Source organism: Lutjanus erythropterus, chromosome 6, assembly GCF_056507025.1.
Source record: "Lutjanus erythropterus isolate fLutEry1 chromosome 6, fLutEry1.hap2, whole genome shotgun sequence".
NCBI classification, from domain to species: Eukaryota; Metazoa; Chordata; class Actinopteri; order Lutjaniformes; family Lutjanidae; genus Lutjanus; species Lutjanus erythropterus.
This window is the reverse complement of record NC_139322.1, coordinates 29,948,213-29,962,429: the sequence shown is the minus strand read 5'-3', so window position 1 is coordinate 29,962,429 and position 14,217 is coordinate 29,948,213. Positions and strand designations below refer to the sequence as shown.

Genomic DNA, 14,217 nt, shown 5'->3' with positions numbered 1-14,217 from the left:
ATTAACAACATAGGTTTTTTTAAGAAAGGAAGAAGACCAGCAGATACAGTGTGTTGCATTGTTATCAGTATCAGATATGAAAAAATGGTATTGAGCCATCCTTATTACGTATGTTAAAATATTTGTTAATTTTGTTTGTTTGTGAGTTTGTAAATTAGATACTTTTTGGAGACACTTTATGGTCTCCTGACTTCTGCCATCTGTTTGTTTGTTTTTCTGTTTTCCTGTCAGTCTGTTCATTAATGTTTCCATCTAGTTTTGACATGCTTCATTTCCACCATAATTTGGCATTTTAAAAATTGCAGCAATTAGCTGAAGGAGATAAACTGCGGTATGTGGATTATATGGAAGAGCAGTTCCAGTTCCAGCAGTTTTGTATCCAAGTCCATCAACATGAATTATAAGCTGGTTCATTTTGATGGACTTGGATTGAATGAATGATGAACTACAAGATAAAAACAAAATTTAGGGACGCACTTACTATAGCGCTAATATAGAGAGACACTAGTGGTCAAAAACACTGCTGGATTACCTTTAATTAAACATTTGTGTGATGTAATGTTTGTAGGACATTAATTTACCTGTGTCATAGTCGATTAATTCTGACCTGCAGTCCAGGTTGCTGTTATTGTGGCAAATAGAATTAGTATCATTTATCAAAGCTACAATACAAACATCAGACAGTTTGTGTTTGATGTATCTTGTTCAAAATACATCCCAATGAGCCAATTAATGTAATTTCTGAAGAGCACCATTAAAAATAAATCTGTATCCTCTTTAAGTTTAGTCAAATTTGGGCCAGTGTTGTGTGAGATATCAGGTTTTAAAGACAGACAGATGGAAAGAGTGAAAATCCACACTCCACCTGATTGCTCTGCATGAGGGACCATCGTCGCTGCAGCACCAGAGTGAGAAAGACGTATCATATGTTGTGATCCGCTGTGTTTGAGATGAAGAGTGAAGACTGAGGCGTGGCGTGAGTGTGTGTGTGTGACAGCAGGTGTTGTTCTCCTGTGGTGGGCTCGGCGCTCAGCTCTCCCACTGTGGCTGGTTATTAATGGCTACAGATTCATTACAAGCAGCCAGTCAGCCATGCTGCCAGCACGCCCGACGCTATTAGTCACACAGTCACACTGATTGATACACACACACACAAACACTTTACTCAAACCTGTGCATACTAATCAAAACTTCTCCAGTTATTCAGTCACTCATATGACTTTTACTCGAGTTTAACTAATGTTTTATCTCTTTGTCTCCTTCCCCTCCTTTTCCTGATCGTCCTCTCCTTTCCTTGTTCTCACAATCCAGTGGACATCTTTATCCTCCATGGGAAAGATAAGAAGAACCCTCTGATCTACGGCCTGTTTACAACTTCAAGGTATGTACCTCTGTAAAGCAGAAACACAGGAATATACTGTGTTAACTTTAAATGGTGCTATTCTAATCTGTGCACCCATGTTTAAGTGGGTGGTGATAGTTTGGAAGCACTGGGAGTGTCTTGAATTTCCACTGGGTGGACAGATTTTGTTTCTACAGAAATTGCTCATAGTGAGATAGAAATGCACTGAGTCACTGGTATTGATTAACAATCCCTGTAGATATATTTAGGCTCAGCTGTTTTGTGTCAGAGTACATTACAGATGGCAAAAACTTTCCTTTGAGTATCACGTGAAAGAAAGAACTCTAGAGTAGTATATGAATTTTCATGGAAATTATTTCCTGAAACTAAACATTCATGATTAACAAAAACCAAAACAAAAGGAAAAACAGATATTTTCTTACTAGTTTACTTTGAAATAAAACCACACTTTGCTTCTGGTCACAGGTTTTAAGAAAACCTAATAGCTAAAAACCATGTAATCTCACTCATAAATGAATCTGCCGCTTGCTTGAACACCCATCCCTAACATATATGAAACATAGAAACAGCTTCTGCAAATTACCTATGAAACGTGCATGTTATTATGTGGAGAATTGCAGTAGCTTACAATAGTAATAGTTAGAAATAAGTTCTCATCTTCAGACACTTAAGGGTTTAGCCACTGCATTGTGTCGTCTTATGTTTCATGGTGATGGCAGTCAAACATGAATTTCTGTGAATTATATTACATTTATATTCTTTATGTCACACTTTAATGTGTGACATTGTAGTGTGAGGCCACATGCAGACCGCAGGCTCCTCCACCACACTGTGCCTCGTGAATGAAACACATTCATTCATGTGAACAATCAGAGCTCATGTGAGCCGTCATCATCATTTCATCATTAGCAATACTCTGACTGACACAGCCAGTGTGTGTGTGTGTGTGTGTGTGTGTGTGTGTGTGTGTGTGTGTGTGTGTGTGTGTGTGTGTGTGTGTGTGTGGGATGGGAGAGGCCAGTGAGTTGTGATTTGTGTCATATTTTCCTCACATACAAACACACACAGACACTCGTCAGTATGATGATTTATGGAAATATAGCAACATTCATACCAGCTTATGTAGCTAACTGGGTGTTTGTGTGTGTTATATAAATTACAGTTATTTATTTAGTTGTTAAATTATTACTTCGTTCAAACGCCTCATTTAAAGGCATGTGTTTTTGACTTCTAGATTATATTTAAGCATCTTTGTTTCTCCAATTGTGTGATTGCTGCAGAGTATGTCAGAAGCTGCTGTAGCTATTAACTGTGTCTTTCTATCCCTTAAATTAGCTTTTTTAAATTTATGTTCTTTTTAGAGGCTTTCATTGAGAAGTCTTTTTAAGGAGACTGCAAGCAACTTTTAGACCTTGAGAAAATAAACATGAAGCGAAACAGTGTAAAGGTTCCAGAAACCAAACCAGAACAACAACATGCTATGCAACTACAAAATGTATTGAAAAAAAAACAAAAACAGGACAAAACATGGAAATATGAAGCAGCGCTGACATGGCTTTGATTAGAGTCCGTAGACAATTCACTTTCTGTTTACATCTGCAAAATGGTAATTTGCTTGCATCTTGGTAAGAGACAGTCATAACAATGAGGGAGAGAAAAACATTTTTCTGCTCCTTCCAGAGCATTGACACAAACACAGAACTGCACGATACGAGGCAGACAGGCACTTAAAGACTGACACATGTCTAGAAAAAAGGCTCGACGAGGCAGGCTCTCATTAGGACAGACTCTGAAAGACAAATAACAGGTGAACAGATATAATACACAGATTGAAAAATTGGCCCTGGCTAGAAGAAAAAATTGGGAAAAAATAAAGTGAGGAAAAAGTGGAACAAATGAGCGACTGAGTTAAAAAACTAAAAAAGCCTGCAGTTTCTCATTTTCTCCAAACTCAGTGTTCTGAGAATAACCCAGTTTCTAAGGCGGCTGCCAGAGCTTTACAGTACAGTAGCAGCAGAAGTATGACAACATTTGGCATGGCGGAGCAGGGAGTTGGTCTGTTTCTGGGTTTAGGGAAGTGTCTGGAATCTCAGTGGGGAACGGATAGAAATCCAAGGCATCACCCAGGGTGGGGTCCAAACCACAGAGCTGCAGAGTGCAGAAAGGTCATTCCATCTGAATGGAAACTTCTCTCTCTGCCACACTCATGATTGCACACACTGGACTTTTTGTCCCCTGTGATGAAGACAAGAGCATCCGCTATGGGTCTGTCCTCTGTCATTTGTTTTCCATTTAATTATTTCTTAATTTCTAAATAATTTAAAGGTGTGTTATGCTGAATTTTCCTAACATATTAGTGACCCATCATGAAATCGTCATCACTTATGACCCACTATAAGTGTGTGGTGGTGTCTGTATCTGCAGAGATCTTCACTCTGTCTATATTTTGTTATTTTCTCATATATTGCTGTGTTTGGGTGTTTCTTGGGGCGTCAGCCTCTGGGCAGTGGTGTGTGTCCCCCAGCCAATAACAGCACACAGGTTATGAAGTCAGGGCTACATAAAAAACGATGTACCCAACCCTTACGTCAATGTCTGCGTCTCTTTTCTCTGCTCTCAGACTGTGAGAGCTATAAAGACAGATACACACACACACACACACACACACACACACACACACACACACACACACAGAGAGGCAGAGCAGATTGGGGTGACGCAGCTACAGGATGAAGGTTCGCTTCAACACAAAATCCAGCATTGTGGAAAAAATCAGAAAGTAACATTTTATTTATGTTTAATTTTTTCATTGAATCACTCAGTCAATCTTACTGTAAATGTTATGATAAAATGAACATATTTGCTTACTCATTCAAACAGCCCTTCCTGTGTTTGTTTGGGCGTTTCATTTATGATCTCAAACATAACTGATCAAATAATTACAAAATATGGGGAATTTTAATTACAACAATTGGTCTAAGGGGGGTTATGGCAAGAATTTCTTTGGAATTTCTCAATCTCCTGCTGTCCATATGTCTACATCCCATGTGCTAACTGAGATACCAGACACCAGTTTTAATATTTCTACAACAAAATGAAACATCTTGCTGCAGTTTTTAGTTGTTTTCTGAATAGTTGTCAGGTTAGTTGAAGGTAAAACAGATACATTGTTAATTTGCCCTTGTAACTAGAAAATACAAACATACTAGTAAATACATCTAACTCTTATCTATATATATGTATGTATGTAATTTGCATATCTCATGAACCCTTAATCTGATCTACCTCACAATTGCTGGTTGCATCTCTGAGGACCCAGAAAAGTGCATGATCAGGTAAACGGTGCTCTGTGCAGTAGCTGGGGCGGGGACCTATGGACATCATCAATTACGGAAACAGAGCATCACCAAGGTGGCTGCGCCCAGTCAAAGCATGATTCCCATGGAGAGCAAGCTTCAGCTTAAAAACCTCACCTACAGTCATCTAAAGTGTTTAAATATTTTAGACAGAGAACAATTGAAAACATGAAAGAAATACACATCTCTAAATTGTTTGGCACTTTTAAATCGTATAGCAAAATTGTTATATGGATTTCCTGTGTTAATTCACTTTACAAACAAATTCAACAGGATTTCATATTGAGAAGGACGATGAACAGTTAGCTGGACTTTAAAAGCTGAAGTACTATTGATCAGCACACTAAACTGGTACCAGCTACAGGGGGTCTGACCTATACAGCTGAGACAGTAAATATAGTTTCCCTCCCGGAGACAAATTAGACTAAACATACTGTATGTGTCAGCCATGTGTGCTGAAGGAAACCACCATGATACATCACAAAACAGCCTTTCCGTCTGGTCTGTTTCAAGCAGCTCTGCCCATTATACTCTGGAACCTTTAACTCAGAGACACTCAGCCAAAATCCTAACCATGATCTTAACTGCAGTGGATGGGATGTGTTGTGAAGTGCTGAAAGCGGTGCATTCATCCAGGCTGGACTTTGGGTTGGACCACGTTCAGCGAATTGATGCGTTCAAGCTGAAAAACCACAATGACTCACAGCTCTTCATACAGTACACCACTTCTTGTTTAATTAACTGCTTTAAGACCACTGCAACTCATCAAGTGAAATCATCAAAGACACGCTCAACTTATGTTTTTATTCATGCACGCTGGAGGAATAAAGGATGGAAAGATCATATGAATTTGTGATGACTGACAGCTCTCGTTCTTTCTTCTGTCCTCAGTGATATCCTGAATGGTTCAGCAGTGTGTGTTTACCGCATGGAAGATGTAGTTCGGGCTTTCAAGGGAAACTTCCTGCATAAGGAGGGACCTCAGTATAAGTGGGCAGAGTTTACAGGCAAGGTGCCCTACCCGAGACCAGGAACTGTAAGTTAATCCTCAAAACTCTCTTTTTTTTCATACATTTTATTATTAATCATCTTCACAAACTAGTGCAGTGCCTGCAGTTCTACAGAAGTACGCATGCACATGCTATACTCAGATACTGGGTCAAAGCTGGTTAATTAAACAAAACAGTCACCTTACTTTCTTACCAGTATGACGACGAAATGTTTTTAAAGTACCTCAAAAGTACTGAATAGAAATTTTTGTCTTCCAAACATTATTCTCCCTTTCTTTTGATCTCTATTCTTTATGTTTCTTTGTCTCTCAGTGTCCCAGCAGTACGTATGGAAGTTACAGCTCAACCAGAGAATATCCTGACGATGTCATCTTCTTCAGCAGGACTCACCCGCTGCTGCAGGTTCAGATGACATTTCTAATTTAATTAGATTTTGGCCTGTTTTGCAGTGGGATCAAGCAGACTTCATCCCTTTATTTTTGCCTGAATTCTCACGAGGTTAAGAAATTAAATAAGCCAATTGTCCTCATCTAAGGCATACTAGTCCAACACCGAGAACTCAATGATAAACAAAGTGATTTAATAAAGACCTCAATTAAACTATTAAATTTAACATTTCGCATCTATTTTTTGATTATAAAATTCAAAACTCTAAACTTTGACACTGTTTTAGGAAAATGTCCTGCCGCTGGGAGAGCGCCCCCTCCTGGTCAGAGTGGGTGTTCACTACAAGTTCAGCAAACTTTTGGTGGACAGAGTGGAGGCTGTGGACGGCACGTATGACGTCCTTTTCATTGGCACAGGTAGAGTATGTGCGATGGACCGTTTCTCTTATGTTTTTGAGGGTGTAGGATTCTGTCTGCTTGACATTTTAACCCCAAGATGTATGTTTTTTTCAATAAAACATATAGATTTTGATTTTTTTCTGCAGACTCGGGCCTTGTGCTGAAGGCCATCCATCTGCCCAGAGAACATGGTCAAAGTCAGGAGGTGACTCTGGAGCAGCTGCAGGTCTTTCAGGTACAGAAAAAACATAATGTCATCTCCTCACTAGAGATTTTTGCATGTTTAACCCATATATTATAAACTTGACTACTGGGTGGTTCTTATTACAGCTTATCATTCTGCAAATACAGTTGTTGTGTTTCATGTTGGTTTCAGTCCATTTCTTTGTGGTATGAAATTAAATGTCAGACTACACAAACTTGAGTTACAGTATTGTGGAGAAACAATGCAGACAGACTTTTCAAATCAGTCTGCACTTAAGACCGCATTACCACTCAACAAAAATAAATGCAAACATGATGTTCACTGTGATGAAGGAGTTTCATTGGACAGCCTTCTGTTCATAACATATGGAAATGAATTGAACAAACGCCTCTAACAATCTGAAATACCACAGCAATGGAAAGCACAATGGTTTTCTAAAAACAGAGTGAAATGATTTGCAAAACCTATATTCGATTGAATTCAGTACAAAGACAAGATATTTGATGTTCAAACTGATAAACTGGTAAACAGGCTAATTGGTAAGAGGTGAGAGTATCATGATTGAGTATGAAAGGGACTCATTTACCAGCAAGGGAGAGGCAAGGTTCACCACTTTGTGAAAAACTTTGTGGGGAAATAGTCCAACAGTTTAAGAACACCATTTAGGTAAAGGACATTACTACATGGGCTCTAGGACACTTCTGAAAACCGTTGTCAGTAGACACAATTTATCTCTGTATCTACAAATACAAGTTAAGACTCTACCATGCAAAGCAAAAGCCATATATCAACATCCTCCTGAATCTCAGCTGACTTCTTTAGGCCCAAGCACATCTGAGATGGACTAATGCAAAAGACTGTTACCAGCACAAAGTTCAAAAGCTAGAATCTTTAATAGTGTGTGGGTACATTAGTGCCCGTTGCATCGTAGCTAACTGTCACATGGTTACCCACATTGATGCTGAAAGGTACGTACAGGTTTTGGAGCAACATATGCTGCCACCCAGACAACTTCTTTGTCAGAGATGTTCCTGCTTATTTCAGTGAGACACCAAGACACATTCTGCATATGTTATAACAGCGTGGCTGTAATATTAGAGATACTACTAAGTTACTACATTCAATTTAATATAGGTTGAAAAATATTTGATATTCAATGCATTATATTTTATTTACATTTTACACTGTGTCCCAGCTTTTTTGGAATTGGTATTTGTATTTAAAAAAGATGCAGCTGACAAAAACACTGGTATGCTTGTTTAAATGTGAGTGCACAGAGCAAACAGTTAAATTCAGCATGATCACGTCTCCCATTATACCAACACACACATTTCCTGTATATCATTACATACAAAACCTAGTAAACACTTTCAACAAAAGTTTGTTACTGTACTGTGACTCTAAACACATTCAGCAGAAAAATACAACAGCTGCACATAGTTATCATGTTAGACAACCACAGTTAGATATTAGTTCCACTGGAGGCTCAAATTCAAAATACAAGAAAAACTGTATCCACTGATGTGGTTGAGATTTCTTTGTTTGAAAAGGGCCATGTTTTTCTGCTCTCTATTGTAAAATATGTGCTCTGTGAAACCCTTTTAAAGTGATATGGAAACATGTCTGATCACCAGACTATGAGATCAGTTCTCTGAATTATTTAAAACTATTGTGGTTTGCAGCCGCACCCACAAATTTTGCTTATTTATTCCTTCAAAATTGATTCACTGTGTTGACCCCGTCTATCTGTCTGTCTGTCTGTCTGTCTGTCTGTCTATCTGTCTATCTATCTATCTATCTATCTATCCATCTATCTATCTATCTATCTATCTCTGAGTGACAGTTTCTTTTTCTGTTTGTGTTTCTAAGTTTTCTTTTCTCTCCTCCTTGCAGCATAAATCACCGGTGACAGCCATGGCACTCTCAAAGAAAAAGGTAACAGATGAGAGACAGAAACTCACTTTCAAACTTCCAAACTCCCCTACACACACACACACACACACACACACACACACACACACACACACACACACACACACACACACAGACATGCACAGCATCACACTTATCACTCATCGCTCTACCTTGTATCTCCAAGGACTGCTTCATCACCAGTTGCTATGGTTACCCTACCTCAGTCAGAGCAATAACGAAGTGATGCCACACGCGCGCGCACACACCCCCACACACACACAGAAATACACTTTGAATTATTAAAATAGTCTGGGTTTCATGACAAAAAAAACTAATGCTTGCTCACACAACAAGACACACACAGACACACACACACACACACACACACACACACACACACACACACAAAGAAAAACAAGCATCACCATGTTTCTTTCACACACACACACACACACTCCCTGTGGCCACGCAGTGACATTGTTACATTGTGAGTAATACACTGTGTGACTGAGAGTGAAGATGAATCTGGTTTAGCTGTTGACTGTCAATGTGTCTCTGTTTTACGGGAACAAACTGAATGCCCTCTGTCTCTCTTGGCGTTCCCTAATTTATAACTTTATTACTTCCTCTTTTCCTTTCCTACTTCCATTCCATCTGTACATCTCTCATTCACCCCACCTCTCCTCTCCTCCATCTCCAGCAGTGGTTGTTTGTTGGCTCCAGGGAGGGTGTGTCCCAGCTGGGCCTGTACCAGTGTGAGCTGTACGGTCAGGCCTGTGCCGAGTGCTGCCTGGCCAGAGACCCCTACTGCACCTGGGACGGACACGCCTGCAGCCCCTACATGCCCACTGTGCGCAGGTAGGGACGACAAATTAGATCTGTTCATTCAAACACTAATCTGATCATGTTGGATACCTCTTACAAGTTCAATATTTTTCCTCCAGACTCTGTATAGTAAAGCAGAAACACATGGAATTGATCCTCTTTAATCAAATTTAAACCACATTTGTTGACAGTTTGAAATGTGGCTCACATTACAACTGAAGCCAGATCTCTCTGATTAAATTTTAAGCATTTTTTCCACTTGACCAATACTTGGTCACATTACAAAGTATGACAAATGGACATATAACTATGACATGATAAGGTTTTGGTAATCTTTACATTTACATGTACATTACATATACTTTACATTTACACTTTTACACAGTTTTGCCCTACTTTCTTTCAAGTACAATTGTAAGTATATGGTTTGATATGTCAAACAGGGTGTAATGAGTAACTAGGAGCTTGTGAATCTTTGTTTACTGTGATTTCATGTCTTTTTCTCCACAGGAGGAACGCTCGTCACTTAGGGGAGGATGAGGATCCACTAACTCAGTGTGTCAGACAGGGAGGTGAGGAGCTAATTTACTGTGAATACTTGAGTGTTAACAATGCCTCAGCTACAATAAGTTTTATTTTAGTTTTATTTTTTTTTATCTTCACTGTCTTATATATGAATATTGCATTGTGTAAAGCTTTGGTACACTTGAATTGCTTTTCCACTCAGAGTACCTGGGGCTTTTAGCCCCAAAATCACAAGTGATTGAATATGTGACCAAAAGCCTTTACCGTCTGCACAACACACAATATCCTTAAACCTTGATTCAGATAAAAGAAACTCCACAAATAAGTGAAACACGCTGAAAGTAAATATTTTTAAACCAGGCAAAAATATAAAATCAGTAATAAAGTGATCAAAAAATAAATAATAAAGAGAAAAATGGAGACAGACAGAGTTAGAGGTAGTTCTCTGCAAAAAAAGAGTTAGAGAATTTAACAAAAACCTTATCTCTAACCTGTCACGTGATTTCATCCAGCTGGGCTGCAGGTGGAGGCGGAGCAGAGGGTGATGATGGTTGCTGAGGGCAACAGCACCTACCTAGAGTGTCTTCCCCGATCCAGACACGCTGCTGTTACCTGGTACAAACAGGCTGGAGAGAACAGTCCTGAACTAAACCAGGTACTTACATACACACACACACGCGCGCACACACACACACACACACACACAACACACACACACACACACACACACACACACACACACACACACACACACACACACTTTTCTCATTGTTGAATAAAGAATATGAACACTAATACTAGTCTGTCAAGTTTCCAATACCACCCATTAACTTTGATTAAGGATGCAGGTAGCACCTGTTTCTTCAAATACAGCAACTGCCAATTATTGTAAAGACCAAGCGGAGTACCATGCATGTGTTTAACCTTTGTTTTTGGCATCCCTGTCATCCACCAGCTCATCATCATCAATCATACTTAGCATTCATCTGATCTCTCTCCATCTCTTTAGGTGGTAACAGGTGACCAGCTGGTGGTGATTGAGCGTGGCATCCTGATCCGTCAAGCTGAGCTGTCTCATGGTGGCGTCTACCACTGCCAGGTGGAGGAGCACGGCTATCACTGGACCGCCGTCACTGTCCGCCTTGCTGTCTGGAGCCCCTCAGCCAACCGCCTCCTTGCTTCTTTGTCCAGCGCAGGAACCCAGCCCTGGTATGAGGACGTGATGGCACTGATTCATCCAGGAAACCTCGGCCAGCACTGCCGGGCACTGGGATTCCGCCCCCCACGCAACCACCGTCGCCATGGAGACCTCATGGTGGAGCTAAACAAAGAGAAAGAGAGGGGGGAGAGGCACAAGCATGGAAGAGGAGGAGGAGGAGGGGGAGGAAGAGCAGCGGGAAGGAAGAGCAGGAGCAAGCCACAGCAGAGGGCACCAAGGAGCGCTTGAATGTGTCACAGAAGAGGAGGGTGGAGTTGCAGTGACTTAAACACACACACACACAAACTTATATTAACATCCACACACATACACGCACTCACACATACACTTAACTTATACACTGAGACAAACATATACTGTATGTACAGAGACCATGACATGCGCATGCACTCTATCTACAAAGAAAAACGTCATCCTTTCATTCTAGTGACAAACTTTCAAAGTAAGCTACACAGAAAAACAACTGAAGTATGTACAGGAGGATGTGAACAGCAGAGACTGCTGCACCTGAGCAAAAGACTAGAAGCTAAAGTAGAAAATTAGGTTTGCTTAGCATGTTGAATGAAGGATGAACGGCATGTCCAGATCACTCAGTGTAAACCACTCTGTGGCATGACAAGGACATGGGAGAGGACATGTTGGATTTGGAGCATCTACAGAGAGAAAAAAAAACATTTGAAAAATCATCCAACCCTACGGAAATAAGTGCTGCCTTCAAGGACCATACCGGTGGCTTTGCATGTTCTTCCCCATCAATTACAAATCACGTACAGACTGCCAATTATTCTCCAAAGCAGAGCAGATGTTTTTAGATTGATTTCCTACCTTCCAGGCAGTCGTTTTAGTACGCTTTGAAAATCATCTTACAGAATATGTCACATGTAAACCATTATAGTGAGCAATGTGTTGCCTGTTCTTTTTCAAAGTCTTGTTATTGCCATAGCAAGCAGACTTTACTACATGTTTCAAGGACACTCCATCCTTAGCCTTCATGAAATTGAGGTTCAACAACTCAAAAGATTTTGACAGACAAGCTGTGTTGTCAGAAGGTGAAAGCAAGAAGACAAACACAGAAAACACAGGGAGAATCGCCTCTGAAAAGGATTTGTCTGCTGTTCTGTTCGGCAGCCAATCTTAGATGTCGGAGCATCCTTGAACACATCAACAGAGACAGTTCTTGAAACAGTTTCAGCATAACTGCAGCTAAACTTAGACAAAAACAGAAAAGCATTAATCTAAAAACATTTTTGGAAAATAATCAGCAGTGATGGGTAATTTAAGGGTTTTGGAAAGGTAATTATTTGCTGTAGGCTGTGAATAGCACCAATGAGATTTCTGCTTCTCTTTTCTCCAAATGGATATAAATCAGCAGTTCACCTACAGTGAGAGTTTAGTTAGTCTCTTCAGTTAGACGGGGTCTGACCGCATGATTGCTGCCCGCGACCATAAAGATGAAAGGCAAAGAAGAGCGTGGCGACCGCTTTGATGAGGTTACAGATCTACTTTCCCAGGACGCTGCAGCCGCACAGACACTGCTGCAGGAGATGTTTCCATTATGTTCTCCTCAAGGTTTAGAAGTGTTAGCTGGTACAGTTCACAGACGTAGCTGGCACTGACTTCATGCCACGCAACAGAGAGCTTAGTATAGGTGTGGGAAAAATGGTTGGAGAAAATGCTCCATCCTATTTAGGGTGTTGGTTTGTCCCACATGAAGACAGTGTACAGATTTAAGAAATATGTTATTGTGTAGGACAAAAGTAACATCTGCACATCAACTCCAGACAAATCCACACATTTTCATTTTTGCTTTATGGGTTTCTGGGAAAAAATGTGTTTAGCTGCTATTAGTTGAGGCACAATCAAGTCTTCTACTAACTCAAAAAGAAGAACTTTACATTTCCTCTTGACATTCATGACAGAATGTGTTTTAAATGGTTTTAATGAGTCTAAATCTCATAACCAGGGTCATTACTAACAGGCATTTTTTTGGCGAAACAGGGAAACTGAAATTTTTGAGGCTCTGTATCTGTTGGACAAAAATTGTTAACTGTTACTTTGCTTGCAAATACACATTTAAAAAGATTTTTCAGTGGTGTTTGATACGACATGGACAAGAAAACACAGTTCGAAGAGGAGTGAACAATGAACTGAACTGCCAAAAGACTCTGTACAGAACATGCATGTTTCTCAACCTGTGGCACAGGAGCCAAAGTTGACCATTGGTGACTCTGAGTGGCTTTCAGCCCAACAAAAGAAGCGGAGTAAAATATTGCTGGTCCTGTAGCTGCAGCTGGTAATGCCATCTGGCTGTAACTTATGAGGCAGGCCTGTTGTATAATAAAGAAGCCTTTATTATACAAAGTTGGAACTTGAGGATGTGTTGAACAGGACTGGCGTCAAATGGGCTGTGGCCTGTGGAATGTGAGTGACTTTGCAAGGCAGTAAATTGTGATTTGTCCTTAATGTAACAATGTTAAACCAACACAACTTGTTCCATCTCTGTGAAACTTTATTCTTAGTGGTATTTATTTAATCCAGAGTCTAACTGCTTATTGCAGAAATTGTAAGGTGAGATTTTGTTTTTGGGAAACTCTTCAAGCTCTTCATCGACCAATTCAACCATGATGTCTCACAAACTGGGCAATTATGTAACATTAATGTGTGTCCGTCTGTCTGTTTTTTTTTTGTATGCATATACTGTATGTTTGTGCCCACACAGTGAAGTCTGCACAGAACTTTTCTTTCTCCTTTTTTTGAACGCTACCATCTGCTTCTGTTGATGCACCTTCCCACTCCCACCTGCGGAAATTCAGATTCGTCCTGCCTGCAATCGTAGTTATTTCTTTGAGAATCTGGCCCGTCCTGCAGGCATTTAAAAATAAAAAACTGTTTCAGCTCAGGGCAGTAAGTAGGAAATGAAAGTGTATTTAAAATTTGATTATTTGTTTTTCTGCTTCCCTGATAGTTTATGTTGTTTCCCCATAACAACAAATACAAACCCAACACTGAAACATC

The 14,217-nt window shown here is 40.0% G+C and overlaps 1 protein-coding gene across 1 annotated transcript in view; it reads left to right on the top strand.

Annotated features, from left to right (window-relative positions):
• The window catches only part of sema3h (sema domain, immunoglobulin domain (Ig), short basic domain, secreted, (semaphorin) 3H), a 63,842-nt gene extending 49,981 nt beyond the window's left edge, over window positions 1-13,861 (top strand). Inside the window, exons 9-18 of the mRNA XM_084721606.1 lie at window positions 1,312-1,381; window positions 5,611-5,755; window positions 6,042-6,131; window positions 6,403-6,532; window positions 6,661-6,749; window positions 8,613-8,654; window positions 9,334-9,491; window positions 9,969-10,030; window positions 10,496-10,638; window positions 10,993-13,861. Coding sequence (XP_084577732.1) covers window positions 1,312-1,381; window positions 5,611-5,755; window positions 6,042-6,131; window positions 6,403-6,532; window positions 6,661-6,749; window positions 8,613-8,654; window positions 9,334-9,491; window positions 9,969-10,030; window positions 10,496-10,638; window positions 10,993-11,430 — 1,367 coding nt within the window. The 3' untranslated portion in view covers window positions 11,431-13,861. The remainder of the gene's footprint in view (window positions 1-1,311; window positions 1,382-5,610; window positions 5,756-6,041; window positions 6,132-6,402; window positions 6,533-6,660; window positions 6,750-8,612; window positions 8,655-9,333; window positions 9,492-9,968; window positions 10,031-10,495; window positions 10,639-10,992) is intronic.
• Window positions 13,862-14,217: the final 356 nt, after the last annotated feature.